Source organism: Erythranthe guttata, chromosome 7 (assembly GCF_056151865.1).
Source record: "Erythranthe guttata isolate IM_541 chromosome 7, IM_541, whole genome shotgun sequence".
In the NCBI taxonomy this organism is placed as follows: Eukaryota; Viridiplantae; Streptophyta; class Magnoliopsida; order Lamiales; family Phrymaceae; genus Erythranthe; species Erythranthe guttata.
Window position 1 is genome coordinate 5,596,296 of NC_142539.1, and position 25,299 is coordinate 5,621,594.

Here is a 25,299-nt window from a genome sequence, read left to right on the forward strand (position 1 = left end):
CCCACTTGTAACGATCTTTCACGGGCCAGAACGACCTCTTCCCAAACATCTTTCTCGGAGATCGGCCTCACCGTCTCGATAATTGGAGAGAAGTCTCATTCAAGAATCATTTCGATTTCCTCTTGCCACCCAATTTGATGTTTAATATCATACCTCGTCGATAGTTGTGTTGTCGAATGCTGATGTGTTGTTACTCCCATCTCTCAGCAAGAGATTACACTCGGTAATAGCTCGCCTCAGCTTCTCAAAGTCCAGCTCATTTTCGTATGATTTTCCTCGCGTTGTACCACACCAATGCACTGCCACCAGTGGCTAATCGAAATACGAAGTTAGAGGTTCGTAATCTGCATTCTCGGAGCTCGTCGAATAAAGGACAGCCTCGATAGCATCTCTTAATTTTGGGGATACAATATCCCTGCCAAGTAATCCCGGATCCCTTTAATGATTTCCTCGAAACTCGAGCTCAATTTGTAACACCGGCGTGTTCTCTGAGACATCTTATCAAACAGTTTGTTCGCAACATCATGCAATTGAATCTTTCTCCCCGATCTAACTTTCAACAAATCGGCATTTTTCAACAATTGGTTAAAATTGCTTTAGTTCGTAGATTCGGATTTTTCTTTCTTGTTCACATTTTTAATTCGCTCAATTCGATTTTCCTTTGCCTTTGAGCAATATAAACTCTAAACAAAAACATGCCGGTTGCTTCAACCCAAAGTCAAGAGAACTAGGGTAGCACTGCCTCACAAGAATGCCCCTAGGACTAGGCTTCGTCAGAAAAATCGGACTAGCTCATTCCCTCGCTAAAAGGATTTACGGACAACAGCTCTAGTCACTTGTGGTGCTCTCGTGGAGATTTTTTCCAAATTGATTTCAGATCTAATTCCAAATCAACATCCCCTTTCTTTCGGTTGGCAATGGTTGACAGCCTTAGATGGTCAGATCTGGAGAGGCGGAGCCTTCGGGTGGGGGCGCACTGGCCGGTACGAAAGAAAACAATTGACCGAACTCATTGCTCAATTGGCCGCTCTGGGCTTCGACGAGGAGAAGAGAATCGGATTTCGAGGTGATGAGCCCGCGAAATTCAGCTCGACAGGCGTTCGGTAGGCGAGCATAGGTTTGGCGAGGGATGGCTCAGCAGATCCAGGTTTTGCGAGATTCGATCTCGTCAGACGAGGTCGGTGAGACTTAGCTCGGTGGACATGGATCGACGAACACCGAGACGGGGTTGACTGTTGCTTCTCTCGTTTCTTCTCCCACCTCGGATCTATCAAGCTCGATCTCGTCAGACGAGGTCGACGAGACTTAGCTCGGTGGACATGGATCGATGAACACCGAGACGGGGTTGCCTGCTGCTTCTCTCATTTATTCTCCCACCTCGGATCTGTCAAGCTCGATCTCGTCAGACGAGGTCGGCGAGACTTAGCTCGGTGGACATGGATCGACGAACACCGAGACGGGGTTGCCTGCTGCTTCTCTCATTTCTTCTCCCACCTCGGATTTGTCAAGCTCTTGACTCATTTGGACTCGTTTCATGTGGTTTACCTCGTGAATCTACTCTGATTTCTTTTTCTCTTTAGATTTTGGTCGACGTTAGGGAAATATTTATTTCCACATTCTCCTCTTCGTACTTCATCGATTCATCAGATCTGGATTCCAAGCACAAGCTTTGAGCCCCTTTCTTGGTTTCCCGTTAAAAAACTTCCCCAAGAAATACAGTGAACCGTTCTTCCTCGATCTTGCAGCTCATTATCTCCAACCTCATGGAGAAGATTCAAAAATTCAAATTATCTCACGTCTTAGCTCGAGATCTTTTCCCACAGACGGCGCCACTTGATTTGCTCCAAAATAGTCGAGACGATGACGTGGGATCCTTGGAAGATATTTTGGATGATAGCTTGTCGGGGATCCCGCCAGAGGGGTACCTGCAACGCCGGGAGGGGTTTCCCGGCGTAGAAGCTCCGACGATCAAGTCAGTTTTTATCCGGAGATAATCGAGTGTGATATGTAAGAGAGAGCATAGAAGTGATAAGTTGAGAGTAACTCCCTATTTAAAGGTGAGGATACTTGATAGACAAGAAATAAGCAAACTTGCCCTAACTCCTCTTCTTGGGCCTGATATGACTTTGGGCCAAATACAAGTGAAAACTCAATCCACGGCCCAATAAATGATTAGGAAACCCCAAGAGGACAATTTGGTCCGTATCAACCCCTAACCTCCTTCTCATTCTTCTTCTTCCTATTAACAAAATCCTCCTAAAAACTCTCAAAATTAAAGAAATTAAAACCTTACACAACTTGCAAAATTGAGTCAAAATGACAATAAAATGGTCGTTTACGAGCAAGGAGAACACATTAAGATACATATTCATGTCTTTTTTTGAGCTTAAAAGTCGATTTTGACAGTTTTATTTTTAAAGCCGTCATCTATTTTCGACACATACAGGTCGAAAATGTGTGTTTTTCGACCCGTATGTGTCGAATAAAATAATAATAATAGATATTGTGAATTCGACGGGTGAGTGTCGAATTACAGTGAATTTTCGACATCAAAGTGTCAAAAATTCATTGAAATTCGACGCTTACCTGTCGAAAATCAAAGCACAGCCTTTTTCGACAGATTCCTGTCAAAAATGGTGGAAAAATCGACAGCAACCTGTTGATTTTTCCACAATTTTCGACAGGAATCTGTCAAATTTTCGATAATGCGCAAAATCGACCTGAATGTGTCGATTTTGGGAAGACGAAGAACAAACCACGAAATATCAAACCAATGCCCAAATCGACTGAAATTAGAGGCACCTATCACTAAATAACGATCATTCTTACCTAAAACAATCAAATCATAAAATGTAACCCAATATCTAAGGAGAAAAAATAGCCTAACTCTTACTTGGGGATAACGGCGGCGGCGGCGATTTGTTGGCATAGGGACGTCGGCTGCGGCGGTGGGTTTTGGGGTCTGGTTGGTTTTGGGAAGGTTTTTTTGTGATATTTTTTTTAATCGGTATTAAACTAAGAAATTTCAATATCTTTTGGTATAAGTTGATATTTTGTAGGTAAGGGGTATTTTTGTAATTGGAATTTCTTTTTGGTATTAAAGTAAGAAAAAAATTACAAATATGTATTGAATTGTGGTTTTAAACTTTGTGGTATTAACGTAACAAAATTTTGGTATTAGTTTTACCCATCCACGTGAAATTAACTGCAGCAGAACTTTTATTAAAATTGGTTTATTTGTAGTGGTAGTCTCATTTCTCATTTGTGTAACTTGCTAGTTATGTCTCTCGTGCAACTAGTTATGTCGTATGGATCATTTTATAGGATCTATGAAATATGACATTAAGTTGTCACAGACAAGTTATATTGATTTAAATACTTGCCAAATTTAGCATGTACAAATTCCAAAGAAAGAATTTTTTTCTTTCAGGCACGAAGTCACTCTATTGAGAAATTAGTGTCTTTGAACACGTAATGCGATAGAGATGTTAAATGCAGTTCTTGTTGCAAAGGAAGCCTTACATATGCTATAGTAAATAATTAAATTCAAATCTTGCTTTGCATCTTGCATAGTTAGCAAATGTGAATTTATTTTGAGGCTAGTATGTTAGACAGCGGTAAAGTATATTCTTAAGTATTGAAGGATACAAAATTATATACTAGTTTACTAGGAGGATAGTCTTAGTACGACTCAATAATTAATGGTCGAGTAATAGTGATTTTTCTTTAGCATATTATCACTTTGGGAGATTTATTTTCCTAAGAAAGTGAAACCGTATAGTGGGAGGTTTATGCAATCATGTGGTTGCGTGTTCTGCTAGATATACAGTGCATGCTTTTACATCGGATGATAGCCTCATAGATTTGTTCTATGGATGGGTTAGGGATGTTGAGCTGCGAGTCTTTGAGTCTAAGTGGGAGATTGTTAGGATAGTAGACTGAAAGTCTCGCTTTAATCTACATAATTTTATTATTGAATTAATAAAATAGTATATTATCATTTTGTGAGAATATGTATTAGGGTATTCAATGCATTTAATTGATTGTTTGTCAATTAATTAAAAGCATAAGTCTAATATTCTAATAGTATTCGAAATGGTGTGCTACGGCGCACATAAATATCATTTCGAAAGTTCGTTTAGAATATAAAGATAAACGTCCACAATCTAGATGGAAATGGATTAACCATTGGTAAAAGATTGTAGCACAATATTTAAGTGATTGGTCTTGATCACAGTAAACAGAGAATAACTTTAGTAGTTATTGTTTTGACTTATTGTGCTAGCACACCCGGCATGTGTTGAACCGGAATAAAGTGAAATAATTGTTTCATCACTGCTCATAAATGAGACGGTATTATTTCTAGTTGACAGTAAATTACTTACTCTCTTAATCCCTAGATAATTAACGTACATATTTAATTGATGATCTCTACTTTGATGTCACAGTGGGAGAGATTCCTATATTGAGTCAAATGGCCCCCGGTGCGTAGAGACATTAAGAATTAATAGGTGGAAATTAATTATCGAAAGGAATCCACATCTCTGAAATATGAGATTGATAATAACCCTTGAGTAACTTATAAGATTTTTTTATGCCAAGTCCTGGCCAGGTGGATTTCGTATCCGGCATACTCAAATAAGTTAAGCGGGTAAGACTCGTGAAAATAAACCATTTAATTTATTTAGCAGTGAATAAATTATTTGGTTGTTATAAGATATCTTAATGTGGGGAGAATCTAAGTAATGATCGACCGGAGCTCGAATGTAATATTTGAGAATATAAACGGGAGTTCAATAATTATTTGGTAGTGGAAAATAAATAATTATTTAATTATTAATTAAATAAATTCTTTTAAGAGTTTGGATTTAATTAAGGGTGAATTACAGTTTGCACCCCTGTACTATCGAAAAGGTCGCATTCAACCCCCTGTACTATCAAAATCTACAAATACCCCCCTGTTTTTAACAGTCATGGTCAGACATTTGACAGTGTTAACTTTAACTGTGCAATTACTCTTCTACCCTCGTTTTTACGTCTGATGAGTGTCTAAATTTCTCCAAGTCCTTTCATTCTCTCACAACAACACACACTCACTCTTTGCCTCTCGTTTTAAATTTTCATAAGGCAAAAAGTCTCACAAAATCTCCCTTTCTCTCTGAGTTTTCGCGAAATTGGTTTGAAGAACTACTGTATGAGTGCATTCGAAGGACGCTTACTGTAGAAGAAGGTAAGATTTTCAATTTTAGGGGTCTTCTCAACTAAGCCATGAACTTGTGTGGGTACAGTGAATTTTTTTGGGGATTCTTGAATTCGATGAGCTTTGAAGGTTTAGGGTATGTTTTTGAGTAAAATTTAGGTTTTTTTTATTGTTGTCGATTTTTACTATTCTTTAAAATTAGGGCTTTTGTCGATTTTTACTATTCGTTGAAATTATGACTGATGTAGTTCGAAATGAGGGATTTTTCAGTTTTTTTTATGGGATTTTATTGATTGAATTTTTATTTAATTTTTATCCACCGGGGAGGGAGATTCACAGTTGATGGTTTTGACTACATTGGAGGGATGACATTGGAGTTGATGGTTCCAGAAAAATAATACATATAATATTTGGATCTAAGACACGATTGTTGAGAATTTGAACCATTAGAAGATATTTTAGCATGAAAAAAAAAGGGAAACGAAGCTGGAAAAAAAATAGGAATTGAGGTTGAATAAAATGCAGAATTCAGGGAGAAAAGAAAACAGGAGAAAAAACGAGAAAAATGAGGAAAAATGAGAAAAAACGAGGAGAAAAAACGAGAAAAAGAGGAAAAAAAGGAGAAAAAACGAGGAGAAAAGAAAATAGGAGAAAAAACGAGAAAAAAGAGGAAAAAAGGGAGAAAAAACGAGCTGAAAAGGTGAAAATTTTGGTCAAAAAAATGGGCAAGAGTATGCAACATTTATAAAGTGATTTTTGGGGGTATTTTCGTCAGAAAAAAGCCAACGGCTCTATGAAACGGTCGGTCAACGCGTTTGACAAACGGAGTCAACAGTCGGTGCTCACGGCAGGGGGGTATTTGTAGATTTTGATAGTAAGGGGGGTGAATGCGACATTTTCGATAGTACAGGGGTGCAAATTGTAATTTACCCTTTAATTAATTATTAGTTGCCCGATTTATATTTTCTCCTTTAGTCCCTATTATAGCCCGTTGGATTTTCTAATTAATCGAGAAAATAAAGTTCAACCAATATTATATATTGGAATTAATATAGCTCAAAATTAAGTTCCCATTGGACTGCAATTTTCAACTATATAGAGTTATAGAAGGAGTGGGATTTGTTTTCATCTAATCCTCTCTATATGTGACTATAATTCCTTGTGCTATATATAATAGAGATTAGGTTGATGAGAAAAAAGAATAATGCTACACGCCTATTTCACGGTGGAAGAGAAATATTTTTCTCTTCTTATTTTCTCTCTAAGTTTCTCGAGTATAGATTTAGATTTCTTCAAGTACAATTCCAGCCTTGTAGGAGAATTATTAATCCGGGTAATACAATGGAAGACTAGAGGTTTTTAGAGCAAACTATTATTCCCGAAATCAGTCCTGTGAAGAAATTCACCATAAATCAACCGTTTGTCCGATTGGCTTGAAATTTATACAGTAGCTTCCTAACTCATAGTAATATAATCTGTTCAAAGAGTTTCTCCATCAGATCAACCATCACGGAGATATTGGTGAAGGAAGAAGGCTGTAAATTTCTAACAGCAGTTTTTCGAGGATTGAATGCTTGGTGTGGATCCTCGTTCGTGCGCCGAAGATAGAAACGAATCTGCTCGCAAAAACTGTAAATTGCTAGATTAGATTTATTCCGCTTTAAACGAATCTAATCAAAGCATGTTAATAAAATTAAAATCGGCTAATCTAGAACCTCTTGCGAATTTTCATTGAATCCTGGGCTTCACATCCCAACATAATCCGCAGACATCAACGAACGTGAAACATGTCTACAACCAACTTGAGAAGATGAAAAAAATGAATATGGCGGGGAAGACCGTGAGACAGCACATGATGTCGAGCCTTCAAGAAACTGGATATGAGTACTGCTATCGATGTAATGAAGCCGGTGATACACTGATTGATTTGATGTTTGCCGCTCATATTTCACTGAAACTTTTGCGATTATTTCCTAATGTTATATTGATGGACTAAACTTACAAAATCAATAGGTATGTAATTTGTATTCATTTTTTGTTACAATTTCACAATTTTTGTTGCTTTCATGTCCCGTGAAGATGCAGACACCTATGCATGGGCTATGAGTTGTATGAAATGTGAATAGGAAGGGCTGATAACTGATGTGATCATGACGGATCGGGAATTGGGACTCATTAAAACAATGCCTCGTTTTTTTCCAGATTTCGAACATTTCTTGTGTCTGTTTCACATAAATAGAAATGTGGAAAAAATGCATCGAAGTTTATTTGAAGTAGTAAACACGGGGTTTTATTCGGCGTAGACATTGGGCAGCGCTAGTGGAATCAAAAATAGAAAAAAAAATTACTATGAAAACTACGAGGAAATGGTTAGACGCTATGGTTGTTACCCCCAAACCGATATCATACCTGAACGATACGTGGTTGATATACAAGGAAAAATTTGTCAAAACATGGACTAATAAGATTTTGCATTTTGGGAACACGTTGACTAATAGGTATTTCTGGTTTTGGTTCTGCATTTTATAATATATTGTTGATGTTTTTAGTTATTAGTTACATTTTTTTATGTCTACGAATAGGGTGGAAAGTGCTCACAATTCATCGAAGGGTTGGATTAGTGCTTCTACCAGCGTTGTTAACATCGTGCAATATCAAATTGATTTGGGGCTTGAGCGTCAACTTACTAGGATCAAGGGGAGTTTTCAAAATCCAGCTTAATCAGGAAGCATAAAGCAAAGTATCCGGTATTTCAGAGTTTGATATGCATGTTCACACATAAGGCATTAAATTTTCTGGATGAAGAGCACGGTAAACCAGCTGTAGAAGATCTATCTAGTTGTGATCACGTTTTTATTTGTTACTCATGGACTTCCGTGTGCGTGCCGAATTTCGTTGAAAATCCAGCAACGTGATACATTTATAACTGTGGAGCTACATCCATTCTGGAGTACCAAGCACGTTGAAGAATCTGAAATACCCGAAGCATAGCCAGATTACGAAGCAATATGAGAGACCGGGTAATTAGACTAGCCACATAAATGTTAGAAAAGTATTACATGACTCAAAAGATGATTGTTGATTACATGAATAACACTATTAATCCTGACACAGTCCACTTGGCTGAGCATGTAAATGTTAAACCGAAGGGACGGCCGAAGGATAAACCGACGAAGATAGATAAATCTGGTTGGGAGTTCTCACGATGGCCACCGAAGTCGTCTACTGAAGAAGAAAAGGATAAATCGTCTTCAGGTTCTAAGCGGCGAGAAACTACTTCTACTCGAACCCCACCATCGAAAGTAACCGATCCCTCTCGCGGTCGCAGTCGGTGGCGCAGTCATGGTAGATCAAGTGGTGAATCTAATGCCAATCCAAATCGTAATCCGAATCCTCCAAAGGAACCGAGGGAAGACCTCAATTTTTATTCTACATCCCAGGTTTTGTGGCAGGATCTATTGCATCTTATGTAAATGTGGTCGCGGATGGAAACTGTGAGTACAAATGTGTTGCAAAAGCAGCATCGAAAGTAACCGATCCCTCTCGCGGTCGCAGTCGGTGGCGCAGTCGTGGTAGATCAAGTGGTGAATTTAATGCCAATCCAAATCGTAGTCCGAATCCTCCAAATGAATCGAGGGAAGACCTCAATTTTTATTCTACATCCCAGGTTTTGTGGCAGGATCTATTGCATCTTATGTAAATGTGGTCGCGGATGGAAACTGTGGGTACAAATGTGTTGCAAAAGCAGCATTCGAAGATCAAGACAGATGGAGTCATGTGAGAAGATATTTAATTGTTGAGATGTATGAACGATTTGGTACGTACGCGGCACAAAATGGGCAAGACGAAGTCATCCGATGGATTACAAGTTGTGATTGACGTCAAGGACCTTGTGGACCGGACAAATGGATGTCATATTCAGATATGGGAATGTCGATCGCGACGAAATACAATGCGGCTTTGGTGATATACTGCGTCGGTGGTAGTATGACTTACCTACCTCTCGTAGGTCCGAGTGAATTGTCTCATATGATCCATTCGGTGTTGTCATGAAACCATTTTGTTCTTATCTAGTTATCGATTAATTGTCCATAACCACCCATCACTCCACAGTGGCGACATGTTAGAGCTGAAAATCTTAACCACTTGTCCGATGTGTTCGAATAACGCCTATATATGTGGCGTCAACTACCTATGTTGGGGTATGTTTTGGTTTATTTAAGTATATTATGTTGCGTACTTTATATTTGTTATGTATTTGAAACTTTACGTATTTGTTATGGTTGGCGTATGTTTTGGTTTATTTAAGTATTTTATGTTGTATACTCTTTATTTGTTATGTATTTGACTTTTTAAGTATTTTAGACCTCCTGGACGTGCCCTCTCCCAAACTCATCCCTCCAGATCGCCGACGTGGTGGTGGGATCTGCTGAAAATCGTCGTCGTCGGTATCTCGAGTCTGGGAAGCATCTCCCTATCAACCAGATTAATAGATGCTCGTAAAGGACGGAAGTACTCATAAATCCAACACTTCAAATAAAGAACATAAAAAATTAGATACTAAGTTATAATATAATAAATTGAAACAAATAAATATGTTCATAATAAAATACCTGAAGCAGTACTGTGCATCCTTATAGCCCCTTTACGTGGGCCCTGCTAGCCAAACCCAACTGTCAGTAAAAGTGGCAAAAACCGCTGCAACTCAAGCATACTCGCCGACGTGCTCTAGACCGCAGGAGTATCTCATCCATGTTGGCTTCAACTTGTCTACGATTCGGTCGGGGAACAAAGCCATCCCGAATAGAAATGTAAAAACCCTACGGCCTTCTGCCTACAAGATTGGTGCCGCTTCCACACGCGATCACGTAACTCCGCCCAACGGATCCTAACATTCTTGAACACTGCCTTCGAGTCGACTAGGTTCAAATCAAAAACCTCTGCATGTAACAAGCACAACTCAAACATGAGCCTTTCCTACCTCAAAATCACCGTGGACTGATAGACCGTCGACACGCAACCCCATGATGAAGGCAACATCAGAATGATCGTCATCTCACCTCACGGCATGTGGAAACTATTCGTCTCCGGCTGCCACCTCTCTACAAACGCCTGCATAAGGCCTTTGTCCACATTATTAATGTATAAGCGCTCGAGTGAATCTAGGCCAGATGCCTCAAATAGCCCTAACTCATCTTGCCCGTAAGGTGCCATGTGCTTCTTCAGGCCATCCTTCGTAAACGACTTTAGCGCGTGAATCCTAGACTGACATCGTCCGACAATGCATTCTTGCAGAATATTTGATTAAATTAAAAAAATGTATATTAATAAAAATGAAAATATACATAAAAAGAAATAAATATAAACTTACATGTCCTTCCCAAATGTAGTTGACGATATGATTCTTGAAGCTAGGAATCAGCCTCGAGTCAGACATACCTCCATGAGCCGGACCCCTAACAAAATCCCACCCTTAAAAGTCTCGAACTCGTATCGAGACTTACGTTGTTGGTGGGCAACTAGGACGGGAACATCTTCATCATCAGTCGCCACATCGTCGTCGTCGTCTCGATCATAGAGTACACGAGGATGCTTCCCTACAGAGAACGATGGATGATAGTAATTACCCAAACAATAAGAGTTTTCCCGTAATTGGACATTACCTAAAGGGGTGTCCGTAATTTGGACAAAAACTAATTTGAGATGCATTAAGTAAAAATGTAAAATGAAGTACCTACCTACCCCTTGTGAAAGTAGAGTCCAATTGCTTGTCGCAAAGACCCGACCCGTTCTACAGCCAAATCGATCTCCCCCACAGCATAACAAAACCCCCTCCCCCGTTTCATTGCCGGAAGTTCCTCGATTGAATCTAATTCAGTTTCAGTTGTAGCTTCCCTTCTTCTCTCTTTTTCTGGGTAAAACCCCAATTTTTCTCGACTGATCGATCATACAATTATATATTTATATAAGCAGAGATTATCGCAAGATGGATGGGAACAAAGACGAAGCTTTGAAGTGTCTGACAATCGCCAAGAATTCAATCGAATCGGGTGACAGAAGCCGCGCCCTAAAATTCCTCAACAAAGCTCTCCGATTGGACCCATCAATCGAAATCGGCGATTTGATGTCGAATCTCAACTCTCCGGAATCAGAAAATATCAATCCCGACGGACCCGCCGCCGATAATCCCTCCAATTCCCCCCGAACCGGTCCCCGCCGCAGGGTTCCGGCGGCCGGGCCGCCGTCCTCCTCCTCCTCGACCGCATCGGCTGTCTACACCGAGGAGCAGGTTACTGTGGTCAGAGAGATTAAGAGGAAGAAAGACTATTATGAGATATTGGGATTGGAGAAGAGTTGCAGTTCCGAAGATGTGCGCAAGGCTTATCGAAAATTGTCCTTGAAGGTCCATCCCGACAAGAACCAGGCTCCCGGAGCGGAGGAGGCGTTCAAGATGGTCTCGAAGGCGTTCCAGTGTTTGACGAACGAGGAGAATCGGAGAAAGTACGATGTTCTCGGCACCGAAGACGAGCCCGTTTACCAGCGGCGAGGTGGTGGTGGTGGTGCCGCTAACGGAATGAGAGGATTTAACGGGTTTTACGACGGCGGAGATGTTGATGCAGACGAGATTTTCAGGAATTTCTTTTTCGGTGGGATGAATCCAGCCGCTAATTTCGGCGGCGGGTTTAATTTCGGGCCCGGTGTGAGAGTGAGAACCGGTGGTGGTGGTGTTGATCATGGCTCTCACAGTAGACTGAGGACTTTGATCCAGTTGTTGCCTGTGATACTGATCTTGTTGGTTAATTTCTTGCCTTCGTCGGAGCCTGTTTATTCTCTCAACCGGTCTTACTCGCACGATGTTAGGTTCACTACGCAGAAGGGTGTGAATTATTTCGTCAAATCGGCAAAGTTTGAGCAGCAATATCCGCCTAACACACAGGAGCGGATTGCGATCGAACAGAAAGTTGAGGATGACTATCACTCGATACTTACGCATAATTGCAGGCTCGAGTGGCAGCAGCTTCACTGGGGGTACAGAAGGGAAACGCCGAATTGTGATGCGTTGAAGCGCTTCGAGGCTGTTGCTCAGTGATTTTAATCCAAGGTTCGAACTTTTCTCTCTCTTTTTTTTTTATTTTTATGGCTACTTGTTTGTATTTGGTTAGCTTTCTTGCGTCTAAGTTAATTTGTTGATTGATTATGGTTGTTTGTGTGTTGAGATTTTTTATGTTGCAAATATTGCTTGGGAATAACCATGAAGTTTTACCTTTGATTCGGGTTTTTGGCTAGTTAGGTATATTCTTTCATCAGTTAAGATTTTTCAAGAACCAGTGTTGGATATATAGTCGTTACTAAATGAGTAATTTTGATGTATTGAATGAAGTCATGGACAAATTATTGTCATTTTCAGCACTTAATCTGCTACTCTGTGAGGCTTTTATTACTCGAGAAGATAAATTATAGTCAAGGTTTGATTGGCTGATGATAGTTGTATTTGACATATTAGTCAATTCTTGTTCGTCCTGTGGCTGGATGAGTTTTTTTTATTATTATTTTAAGGACGTGTTTTGTAGGTATAGTTTTGTGTTATTGCCTCGTCGGAGTTTATTGCTTTTCTTGAAGTGGTGTGGAAACTGAAAAAACGGAGTTGTAGTCTCAATGTTCCATTGCTCTAATGCCATTGAATGGAATTTTTCTAAGAGTATATTTGAGAAATTGGTTTTGTTTTTGTTTTCTCACAATCTTTAATGCACTTATGTTACATTTTTAACATATTACTTGCGTAATATGGTTTAACTTGTAAGATCAAATATTTTATTTTTGACTGATGCATTAAGAAAATATTCAAATTAATATATCGTAGAATTGAAATATTTCTTATACTGATGAATAAGTTTTTAAAACGCTAGAAACTTAAGTAATTTGTTAGTGGGTAGTGACTAAAAACCCTTTACTTTATGATAGACATAATAACTAGTAGTGAAATGAAAACGAAAAAGTAAAATGTTGTATATGAATATATGCTAGATATTTGTCTCGTTTTATTCTTTCTTTTTTCTCATTTCATTATATTACTTCATTTTGTTTTGTATTGTTTGTAATTTTATTCTCTCTTTTCTCATGCCTAGATCTAAAAAATCGTTTTTACTTTTTATTTTGGTCTTTTTGTTGTGGGGTGTGCCGTTGGGGGTTGTTTTGATCTTAAAATTCAAAGGTAGAAGGTTTGGTTTGGTAATAAAACCGAAAGGGTTATCTAGGTAAATATCTTTGGTTGAAGTTTCTTGTTATGTGTGATGAAGTTTTAAGTTGTGCAATTTGCAGCTTATTTAAAAAAAATTAAGATCTTTTTTTTTAAATTTATCAAACACTTTGGAAGAGCTTATAAGTTCTAAAACATCTTATAAGCTCCTTTTAACATCTCATGAGTTTAGCCAAACACCCTCTTAATGTGCAATTCAGTGTTAATAGATTGTGATTTGTGTTTCTTTTGATTCTATATGAGAATGCAAATAATACCTTTAATTGGTGTATATTAACCTATGTAATAATTATTCATTGTTTGCTTTGCAGATTAACTAGATATCCTTTACTTTAAGGCTTTCCTCGGTCAAGAGTCGATCCCGAATATCACAAGTTTGTGGTGGCAAGAAAGAAAGATCGAGATGAAATACGTAGAGAATTTCATCAGAGTTTTGAAATGCTGAATGTGCAGTAAACTACTCGAATATATTTTGTTACAAATCATCTACACTATTTATATTGATTGCGTCATGTTTGCTACATTGGGTTATGTCAATCTTTTGCCACTGGGATTTATGTATACTTTTAAACCCGTTCGTATTTACGTGAAATAATAACATTTTGGGCAATCTGATTAAAATCTTTTGCTATACTTTGTTCAGTTTTGCTGACCGAAACCATAACGATATGCATACAGCCACGCAAAAGAAGTGTGAACATGTGTCGGGAGTTAATAATTCAAGAACATAACACGATTTCAGTCAATAAATTCAGTCTACAAAATCAGGGATTAAAATTTGCCAGTGTATTTAAGTGACATCAGCAATTGGTCTAACTGTGTAATCTCCAGAAATTTCATAGTCTGTTATTCTTTTGAAGTAATGACCAGCAAACCCAAAGCGCCTATCAATATATACTTGATTATAGGCTTTTCGGTCATGATTATCGTCACCCAACCTACGTAAGGCAGGAATCTGCAAACAAGCGTAGACAAAATGTACGTTTATTAGTAAATAAAAAATAAAAAATTGGAGAAAGATAAATAAACAATTGCAATAATGAGAGAGCGATTTAATCTACACTTAAAAGTAGATTTTCTAGAACATAAAGCAATGTTGTAGAATTAAACGATTTGAATCGTGAGACTCGATAATCTTTAAACAAGGATAATTTTTACACTAAAGAAATTTGCTAAAATTGAAAGTAATGATGTGTGTAAATCTTTAAGAGGGTTATGACAGATTTTGTGTGCTGAAATTGCCTCGTGATTTTTTTATTTTTTTTTTGCGTTGTTCGAGTGGATCCTAAACAAACCAACAAACCTACCCAACCTAAGACTTCAAGTTCAGTTTAGTGTAGCCAAATTTAAACCGAACCCAAAAACACTAGAGAACCACGGCACTGATTATCTTCATTGGGACTTACTTTTCTGTTATTATGGTTTCCACATTCGATTCTTGACTACATCTCGGAGAAATCAGATATCATTATATTTATCAAATGAACCATATACATGGAAATGTCATGCAAACAATTTCAACAGCACTTACCCGACAGCTCGTCCCATAATGTGATGTCTGTGCAGCCAAAGCTGACCTTGTGCATACAGAAGTCTGTCGTCCCCAAAATTGTTATCTCCTGATTAAATCAACGGGCAGACAAACATAAAATTAACACCAAATTCGCTTCAAATGAACCTCAAAGAATCATACTTTACGGTTTTGAATACACTCAATTTTAACAAATTATGTGGCATTGCTCATACGTCTAATATAGGAGTAACAAAGTCTGTAACTATATATAATTTAATTATGCAAAAGCGTACCTTTAGTCAGGACATCAACTTCTCCGGTTTCTTGGCGTTCATGAACCTAAGAAAATAGCAATAATACCTATTAGCGTAAAAGACGAGAAAGAAAAAAAATTAAATAAAGAGCACGAGGGCAAAGTGCCTTTGCTTATAAAGCAAGAATAAGTGCTCATATGGGCATTATGTGCTTCTTATCACTATGAATTTCCTGTACTGCAGTTGGGAGAAAAATAATATACAGAAAGACATTTATTCCCACAACACTAGTCACTTGAAATAATTAACGACTACTAGAATATAGTAGCAAAGTCAAAGTCTCACGTGTTCGTTTGATGTGAGATTAACCCAACTACTGAATAAATTTTGATAAAGACATGACACTAAAATCAATGCATTTATGTAATATGTATGTGTCGACGGCTTTAAGAATGTCGATATGAATTCAACAGAATAAATAAATAAATAATGCTTGCATGTTTTAACAGCAAACTTTGACACCGTGTCATGTTTCTTTTGCAGATAGTCCTATGCTAATTGAAACATATGGACGGAGAAAAGGAGAGAAATAACACCAATCATACCTTGATAACTCGGTGGACAATAGGAATTTCACGTCCCTGTTGGTAAGCAAAAATAATCGAAATAAGTTTCAGAAAAAAAAAGAACATAACAAGAAGATTGATTCTAAATGCCTACTTAACACGTACGAAATTGATAACATCATTTAAAGTTTTCGAGATAAATTGAAATACGGTCTTTCTTCTTTATGAAGCTCTAAAGGAGAAAGACCGTGATACATCTTTTCTTCATCAAGTTTTCTCATACCTCACTAATTGTATTCTAGTTTTCCGTTCAAAAAGTTTCGAAAATGAGACTAAAGCTCTGAATTAGTAGATTCATTTACGGAGAAAATATATTTCTTGTCTCTCCAAATTGGCAAAATTGAATCATGAACTAACGACAAATAAACGAGCATAGGGGGCTAGCAAATTAGAAATGCAACGATACGCAGAAACGAATATGATACAAGGACCACATACATCAACATTGAACACAACAATTTCTCCAGAGCGAATTGGGTCCTTGCTCATGTGCAAGAACAGGATGTCACCCTGAAAGAATGTAAATTACGAAGTTAGGGTCGAGGGAAAAATATGTAAATAAACAACAAAGTATTTCATCAAAAGCAGTAGCTTGTGATTTTAATCCCGTGTATTGAAAATCGGCAGATTATTAAAAAGTTGTTAAAGATTATCTCACACGCATTTAAGATATGAAAGAACTCACCCTTTTGAAACCGGGTTCCATGCTGCCAGACAGCACGACAACTACAGGCGACTCACTGCCAGTAATACACATTAATCCTTTCCATATAATAAGTGCGGATGTAACGATCATACCTGGAATATTTTAGAAACAATAAGGGTAATTGGGTCATATACTTCTTCCATGCAAAACCCAGAAACAAAAAACGAAACTAATATTTTTACACAGAATAAAGGTACCACAAATCCAAGATCCATAGACGAAATCAAATGAACTGCTGTGAGGACCATTTTGTAAAATGATGATTCGTGTGTGTGTGTGTGTGCATACATTTGGCATGAATGAGTAGCAACTATGAATGGGCAAAAGAGTTTACTACATTTCTCAAATTCTTCTTAATATGCACACCACATAAGCAAACAAAAAGTCATGGTTCAAAAACACGTAATTGCATATTTTTAAGGTTAAATAGCATCCAACCCCCTTATGGTCGTAATTTAAGCACATAACCCCTTACGTGGTTTTGAATAGATGATATCCGTCAATTTTTTTGCGTTTAAGTTAACTGAACGCATTATTCCCACACCCAATTATGAAGTAATGGATTTTTACCAAAGTATAAACTCTTAAAATACCCGCTCTTTTAACTTATAAAATCCCCACCCATCACCCACTTAGTATTCTAATCCTAAGGCCCCGTTTGGTTGCCAAGATAAGATTAGCCAAGATAAGACTAAATAATCTAATGAAACCCAATTGTTTGGTTGGACCTTGGAAGGTCCAACAAAAAACATGCTTAAAAGGCAAGATAAGCCATGATAACATAATATTTGCGGGTCGACCCGGTAAGTTATTGGGATACCAAACATCAAACAAAGTCCAATTATTTAGTTTATCATGGCTAATCTCCCCAACCAAACAAGGCCTTAATAGATAAAGAAGCTAATTATCTTAACACTAAAGAATCACAAGGCAGGACAACCTCTATTAGAATCACAATCTTCTTCCCTATTAAATCATGATAATCCGAAATCTGAATGGTTGATTTTTTTAATTTTTTTTATGAATGAAACTAATATTTTTGGATATGAAAATACTAAATTTTCGGAGCTCTTCAACGATTGTGTAAATACGTTTTACAAACACTTCACTCAATGTTGCAAACACACGAAAAATGATTCAAGACTACATAGAGGAGTTATATGCTTAAATTACAACGGGGTCATGAGTCGAACCGCAAGGGGATTAGATGCTATTTACCATATCTTTAATCAAAATTAAAAATGTAGAAAATATCAATCTAAAAATTTGAAAGATGCTTTTAATTCATCTCCCCAATTTTGTCTTCTCCATCGTATCCTCGGAAACCCGTTCCGTTCCGTTCATTCTTTCGCACATTAAAAAAGTAACCGCAAAAGAATTAACATAAAATCATCAAAACCCACACTTGAAACTACTCAAAACAGAAAACCAAAAAAAAAATTGAAAAGAAGCCCTTTTGAATTTCCAAAGTATTAACAAAAAAAAAACCGAAGCCGAAAAGAAAAGGAAAAAACAAGAATAGAGAAACCTAGCTGACATTATTCAAAAATTCAACAGGCAAAAATCTCAACAGAAAAGCAAAATATTGAGTACGAACCGAGGCTAACGGCTTGAGTGAGGACTTGTCTGAAGTTCAAGGATTTGATGGAATCGATCTGCTCTCCGATCCAACCCATCTTCTCTCTCTCTTCTCTCTCTCTCTCTCTCTCTCTCTCTCTCTCTCTCTCTTCTTCTCTCGCTGTATTCTCTCTGTTCTGAGTCGAAACGCTCCAAATGGTGTTACAATTTACGAAGGGTGAAAGAGAGTGAAATCGGAAAATTTATTTCGAAGGCTCCGTTTTGGGACACCCTAGAAAATGGGAATTTTGGGACGAGATTTTTTGTTTAATTTCATACCCAAATACCTAATTGTGGTAATTGTACTAAATAAATAGTTTTAATAAGTAAAAATACCAAAAAGTACAACAATTATTATTGCATCTAAAAATTCCAAAATCTAAATATATATAATAAATCATATTCCAATTTCATATTAGTGGTGTGACTTTGGACAAAAAAATATTTATCTTGTATTATAATAATTTTATTGATGAATTAATAACTTTTTTTTATATTGATATCCTTGTTACCATTTAATTATTTCAAACACAAAATTTCATTAATCAATAAAGTAATTAACACAGAGTTAGTGAGACCCGTGATAATTTTGTTTTAATTTTTTCATTTCCAATTCGAAATTTTAATTTTTTTAATTTCATTTATGAAGGTTTTTTTAATATTCACTAGCATTTTTTCTCCGTGCGATGCACGGGAACGTATTTTAAAAGTGAAAAAAATTTGAACAATTTAATACATTATAAAAAAATATAATACACTATCATAGTAATATTTAAGAATGTAATGCTATTCATATTTTATATAACATTAGTTTCTTAAATCTTATGTAGTAAGATTTATAATCTAAACAAATTGGTTAATATTTAACAAATTGAATTTATATCGTTATCTCTTAAGATTTTAAATATATTAAAGAAAAATAGGAGATAGAGTTGCAAGTATTCTTCACGGTTCAGTTTCAATTTTGATAATTGTTGAATATATAGTTAGAAAATTAATACAAAAAAAATTAAAAATACATAATTACAAAAATACCATTAGGGTTTCTTAGGAATATTGCCTAGCATTTTATATATAAGATGTTGAAGCCTGAAATGATAATTAATTTAAAAGAAAATTGACTATTCATAATAGTAAATCATGATTAAATAACTTTTTAGTCAAAAACAATTAACTAAAATTGTATGCTATCTAAGAAAATCTACACCAAACACCCACCCTCCTTGTTATATAAATCATACACCAAACCTCATTGTGTTAATTTTATTGCGTAAAATCTCTCCGTGTTTTATTTCATCTTATCTCTCTTATTTCATTAATAATTAAAAATGTTAGCTATTGAGAGAATTTCATGCAAGTTTTTTGTAACACAAGGAAGTTTTGTGCATATTTTTAACAGTACAAGTGCATTTTTGTAAATATAATTTATTTTTTTTGAAATTCAAATTACTTTTCAAACTAAGTCAAATACATTAATTCAAGCTTTCAAAGTCTAGTTTTAAAAATTATTTATATCAAAACTAAATTCGAATTTTCATATTATATTATTTATATTCTTTTTACATATAATACACCCAAGCTAAATTATATAAATATGTAACAATTTTGATACTATAATTATATAGTTTTGAAATAATATTATTTTAATACATTCCTAAGTTCAATTTTTATCCAAAATTGAAAATTTTCAAAATTTTATTTAGTTACACTTTTGTTTTTGTGTAAAAAAATAGAATTAAATTTTGGAAATCCAAATGAAGAAAAAATGTTCTAAAATTTAAAATTTCGAATTGGAAACGACAAAATTAAAAAAAATACTTTTTTAGAAACTTCATCCTTACCATTAGTCTTTAATTTTTCATATTGCAATTTAATAAATGTGTTCGGCTAAATTTGAAAAAGTAATTCGAATTTTAAATGAATAATTTGCATAAATCCCCCTTATATTGAAGAAAACATGCACCAATGACCAAACCTCCTTTTGTTACGAAAAATTTGCCACAAATCCCATCAATAGTCAAAGGTGTTAATTGTTAACGGAATATGGTATTTCATGCAGAATAAAATAAAACACATTAGGATTCTACGCAATAAAACTAACACATGGGTTTTGGTGCATATTTTCCATAATTGTTTATCCTAACTACTCGTATAACAACAGATCTAAAGTAAAAAATAATCATTTTCAAAGTCTTACTTCATATACATTTTGTAAAAAACGGAAAAACAAAATATCGTTCATTTACCCGAAACTGAAGAAGTTTTGGGTAAATGAACCCGAAAGTGCAAAAAAAAAAAAAAAAAAAAAAAGAACTCTCGGTAAATAAACAAGAGATAAGAACTAAAAAATCAAAATTGGGGGCTCGAGTAAATTCGTGGATCCATCGAACACTGCCGATTTTCAGTTTTTATTTATTTCTATCTCAATCGATCTATCTTAGAACAAGTACTCACTTTTACGAATTTTAAATTGGAGATCGATTAAGAGAAATGTAGATTATCAAGTTGTTGAAAGGGTTGTATTGTTATGTTGGGCGGAATAAAAATACTTTCGGAGGGATTGAGCCAAATGCGGTGAAGACCGTTTTATTTGCTAATAAATTTTGATAATCACCAACATAAAATAGGTACATTATTACCCTTAGGGCTCGTTCGGTTACTGCTATAAGGTGCTACTGACTAAATAGTAGGGGCTAATAACACGTTCGGTTGACAAGATTCACATTTTTTTAAACCCGCTACTAAAATCAAAGCCCGCTATTAGATGCTACTATTGCATTAAATTAGTAGCACCCCTCCCCCAGAGATTAATTTAATAGGGGGTGATTAAAAAGGAAAAAGACAATTTTATCCTTAAAATCATATCGTATTATTTTAAACTAAGTGGTTTTATAGACAATTCATATATAGTAACTAAATTTAACAAATTTAATAGAAGATCTAATCTAAGAAACCGAACATGCTACTGACTAAATAATTAATTAGTCAGTAGGGAGTTAATCCAATCTCATCTAATCCAATCTAATCCAATATAGGTAACCGAACGAGCCCTTAATGAAAATCAATATCACGCATAAAATTTGTGTGGTATGATTTTATTAAGGGTATTAATGTCATTACCTATTTATTTTTTATTTTTTATGTTGATGGTATTGAAGTAAGAAATAAACGGTATTTGTTTTAGCTGTGTCCAAAGAAAAAAGCTCGATAAGTACATACAGTTAAACCTCTATAAATTAATACAGTTGGGACCATCAAAATTTCATTAATTTAGCGAAAAATTAACTTATCGATAAATTAATAATCATTAATTTATATATTAATTAATAACTTATTAATTTATGAAATTATTTTTATTATTATTTTCAATAAATGTATTTTTTTTTATTTTTTTTACATGTATATTTTTATTGTATCATTAGTTCAATGCACTAGAGAGCCCGTTTCACAAACGGAAGCTCTAAAAACGACAATGGTATAGAACAATTTATGTTGAATTATGAGAAAACTATACCGAAAGTTCTAACCATGGTAAGAAAAGTGAGGGACAAGATTGATGATAATGTGAACTTCAATAAGAAACAAGCGACAATTAAATTGTATTGTATTAAGCCTTCATAGATCTACAAAATATGTGATGTACCATGTAATTTAAGAATTATTTTTATGCGTTATTAATTTATATATTATATGGGGCTTCTTAAAATTTTCGATTGTGTATTATCTTATAAATTTAGTGAATTATTAATTAAGAACGTTGTCCCCAAGTCGGGACCAAAAAAATTTATTATTTAAGCGAGGCTATTAATTTATCGAGGTTTTACTGTACTTATAAATTAAAAAACAAATAAATAATATAAACGGGCTTAAGTTAGGTAGGATTAATTTGGGCCGAGAGTTAATCAAATGGTCTTCAATTAATTGGGCCCAATAATAGCCTTGAGTTAAACTGAGCTGGGTTTCATTTTCCACCACTCCTCTTAAATCCATCGACACTCTCACAAACCCTAATCAAGGCTTTCTCTTAAGGTTTCTCTCTCCCCCCTCGCCCCTCTCTCTCTCTCTCTCTCTCTCTCTCTCTCTCTCTCTCTCTCTCCTGCGTCTCAGTGTAAGCATATTTACTGACGAGGGTTTTTTTCTTCTTCACAGCTTAATCTTCGTTTTCGTAGGCTTCGGGAATCATGAGGTACGATGAATCATTTATGGATTAAACCTCTGATTTTTAGTTTTTTTTTTATAGTTTTGTTTGTGATCTGTATTCTGTATATGCATACCTTTTAGATTCTGTTTTTGTCTCTAATGAAGAAGAAATGTTCAGTCTTTTCGGTGAATTGAAGGATGTGATTTAGGGTTTGTTGAATTAGTGCAGATTTATTATGCACACACGGATGTTGAAGTTTGTATGTGCTGATTTTGTTTTTGTCTCTAATAAAAAGAAATGTTCAGTCTTTTCGGTGAATTGAAGCATGTGATTTAGGGTTAGTTGTGTTCACAAATGTTGAAGTTGTATGTGCTGATTTTTGTTCCTGACTGTAATGTATATACAGTAAGCTTCAGAGCGATGCCGTTAGGGAAGCAATCACCCAGATTGCTGCAGATTGTAAGGAGAAGAACCGTAAGTTCACCGAGACGATTGAGCTCCAGATTGGACTCAAGAACTACGACCCGCAAAAAGACAAGCGTTTCAGTGGCTCTGTGAAGTTGCCCCATATCCCGAGGCCCAAGATGAAGATTTGCATGCTTGGTGATGCTCAGCATGTTGAAGAGGTATATATATATCACTCGGTCCCGTTTAGTGTTTTAATATTATCCAAAGATGAAATGTCGACGTATCTATTGTCTCTGATTTATCACTTACTCTGTAGTGCTTTGACAACGCAAAAGCTCTTGGTAAATTTTTCATAGCTTAAGTAGTTCTGTGGTTGTAATGAATAAATACTTAACATGATATACAGAAAATAGTGATGTAGCATGTCATTTTTCTTGATTTTCTAATGTTAATAACTTAATAATGCATTGGTTAATTTGTTTTTTGGGGCTCTGTATCTGTTTATTACATAGATTTTTGTATTGTTATTTTTGTTTACTAATACTCTACTTGATTCATGGATTCTAATCTTTGATGCTGTTTTGCTTTTCAATGATATAACTTCAGGCCACTAAGATTGGTCTCGAGTCCATGGATGTGGAAGCTCTTAAGAAGCTAAACAAGAACAAGAAGTTGGTGAAAAAACTTGCAAAGAAATACCATGCTTTCTTGGCCTCCGAAGCTGTCATTAAACAGATTCCCCGTCTCTTAGGTCCCGGTCTTAACAAAGCAGGTAAACTACCTTTGTCTAATGCACGTGAAAGACTAGTTCATCTTGTGTGGTAATAATTACTCAAACTATAAATCTTAAAATTGAAAACAAAATGTTTGCAAATCTTTCCATCGAGTTAATAATTCAAGAAAGATGAGAAACTGCTAAAATATCCTGTTGTTTGTTTCATATTTAGGTCCATCTTCTTGTTTTCTATGTTGGAAACTTATATGCTAATCTTTATGTGTATCTGTTATTTCTCGTAATTTGTAAGATATTGTCCCTTTTTTGCTTATTTTTCAGTATGCTTGATGCAGGTAAATTCCCGACCCTTGTGTCTCACCAGGAATCTCTTGAAGCGAAGGTGAACGAGACAAAGGCGACTGTCAAGTTCCAATTGAAGAAGGTGCTCTGCATGGGAGTTGCTGTTGGAAATCTATCAATGGAGGAGAAGCAAATCTTCCAAAATGTGCAAATGAGCGTCAACTTCCTCGTTTCCCTATTGAAGAAGAATTGGCAAAATGTAAGACACCTCTATTTTTTTATTTTTTTTATTTTTTTAACCTAGTTTGTATTATTTTTGTTCCTTGAAATATTGTACTGAAATATTCTTTGATTATATTTTGTATCTCAGGTGAGATGCTTGTACTTGAAGAGCACTATGGGGCGTCCTCAACGGGTCTTTTAAGGAAGTTGAATTTGAGTTTTGTTTTGTTTTGTTTCCTATTTGCTTAGGACAAAAAAGGTTGTAAGAGATTAACATAGATTTAAATGTTTTCTCCAGAAATGGGATTCTCTTTGGTTTTCTGCTATGGTTACATTGTGAGGGATACCTTTTTTTTTATGGATTTTGTTTTATTTTGATTTCATTGCCATTTGTTTCTAGTTTTTGAGCGTTTTTAAATGATTATATCGAGTTCATGATATAATAGCCAACCTTGTGATAGAAAATGTGTGCTTTGAAATGTTTTGGGAGATGGAATCTTTGCATGTCACGTGTTATCAACGTGTGTATTTGCTCTTTGAAATCTCTCTGGTAGCAGCCATTGGAGACCGAATATAGATGCCAATTTATAGAACCAAATGAATTTCATTTCTTGAGTAAAGATAATTTGATAGGTTTACACATTGAAGTGACCAAGTGTAGGTGCCAAATGGCTTATGAACCAAAGCACTATCGGAAGTCGGAACGACCTCACAAAGAACTTCATCCTTGTAATGCCTATGCAATCGGGCTTCTCTGTTATCATTTATCCGTCGCAGCTCATATAATTTAGAATACTCCGAAGTTGACAAACTCAATTTTTGCTATGATGTATTGCCTCATCACGTGATTAGTGGAACTATCCCCATTAATAATCGATCGAATCGCAAGATTGTTCATCCACATGGTACCACTTATGCAAACTATTAATTATGTGCATCACGTCTCCATCTTCTTCGACTTGCATTGGAAGAGTATGTAACCTGGTTAGCTCGACACTAACTCGGGTAGTTGACTGGATCGTATCATCCCCACCTTTGTTGAGTGTATAAATTACACTTAATTACATATACTTTCGGTTGAACTTTTGTGTGATTTGATATGATAAATCCGTCTTCAAATTGACTATTTAGGAAAAAAAGAAGAATTCGAATTTTAGAAGGGTAGGAGACTAAAACAACTCAAAAATCCGAGAGAATCGGATGAAAAATCGTGACTTTATGAGACCCTAGTCTCAAGATCGTGAAGGAATCTCAGACCCCAGTCCGAGAAGAGAAGAAAATAAACTTGACTTTCTGTTGGCTCGGACCGCGGAGTTTTAGTGTTATTTCTCATACCGCGG

At 35.8% G+C, this 25,299-nt stretch overlaps 3 protein-coding genes across 3 annotated transcripts; 2 read left to right on the forward strand and 1 right to left on the reverse strand.

The window, feature by feature from the left end:
* The first annotated feature begins 10,931 nt into the window (after positions 1-10,931).
* On the forward strand, positions 10,932-14,067 carry LOC105964526 (chaperone protein dnaJ 49). The gene is made up of 2 exons (XM_012989032.2): positions 10,932-12,302; positions 13,769-14,067. Exon 1 carries the CDS (start codon positions 11,187-11,189, stop codon positions 12,288-12,290), a length of 1,104 nt encoding a protein of 367 aa, XP_012844486.2. The 5' UTR covers positions 10,932-11,186; the 3' UTR covers positions 12,291-12,302; positions 13,769-14,067.
* Positions 14,068-14,168: 101 nt separating this feature from the next.
* Positions 14,169-18,471, reverse strand: LOC105964527 (uncharacterized). The gene is made up of 7 exons (XM_012989033.2): positions 18,154-18,471; positions 16,536-16,648; positions 16,289-16,360; positions 15,830-15,865; positions 15,264-15,309; positions 14,989-15,076; positions 14,169-14,412 (listed from the first exon to the last, which is right to left on the reverse strand). The coding sequence occupies exons 1-7, from the start codon at positions 18,230-18,232 to the stop codon at positions 14,304-14,306; spliced, it is 543 nt and encodes a 180-aa protein (XP_012844487.1). The 5' UTR covers positions 18,233-18,471; the 3' UTR covers positions 14,169-14,303.
* A 3,648-nt stretch (positions 18,472-22,119) lies between these two features.
* LOC105964528 (large ribosomal subunit protein uL1x) lies at positions 22,120-24,344 on the forward strand. The gene is made up of 6 exons (XM_012989034.2): positions 22,120-22,202; positions 22,323-22,359; positions 22,721-22,940; positions 23,329-23,494; positions 23,791-23,996; positions 24,108-24,344. Exons 2-6 carry the CDS (start codon positions 22,355-22,357, stop codon positions 24,159-24,161), a joined length of 651 nt encoding a protein of 216 aa, XP_012844488.1. The 5' UTR covers positions 22,120-22,202; positions 22,323-22,354; the 3' UTR covers positions 24,162-24,344.
* Positions 24,345-25,299: the final 955 nt, after the last annotated feature.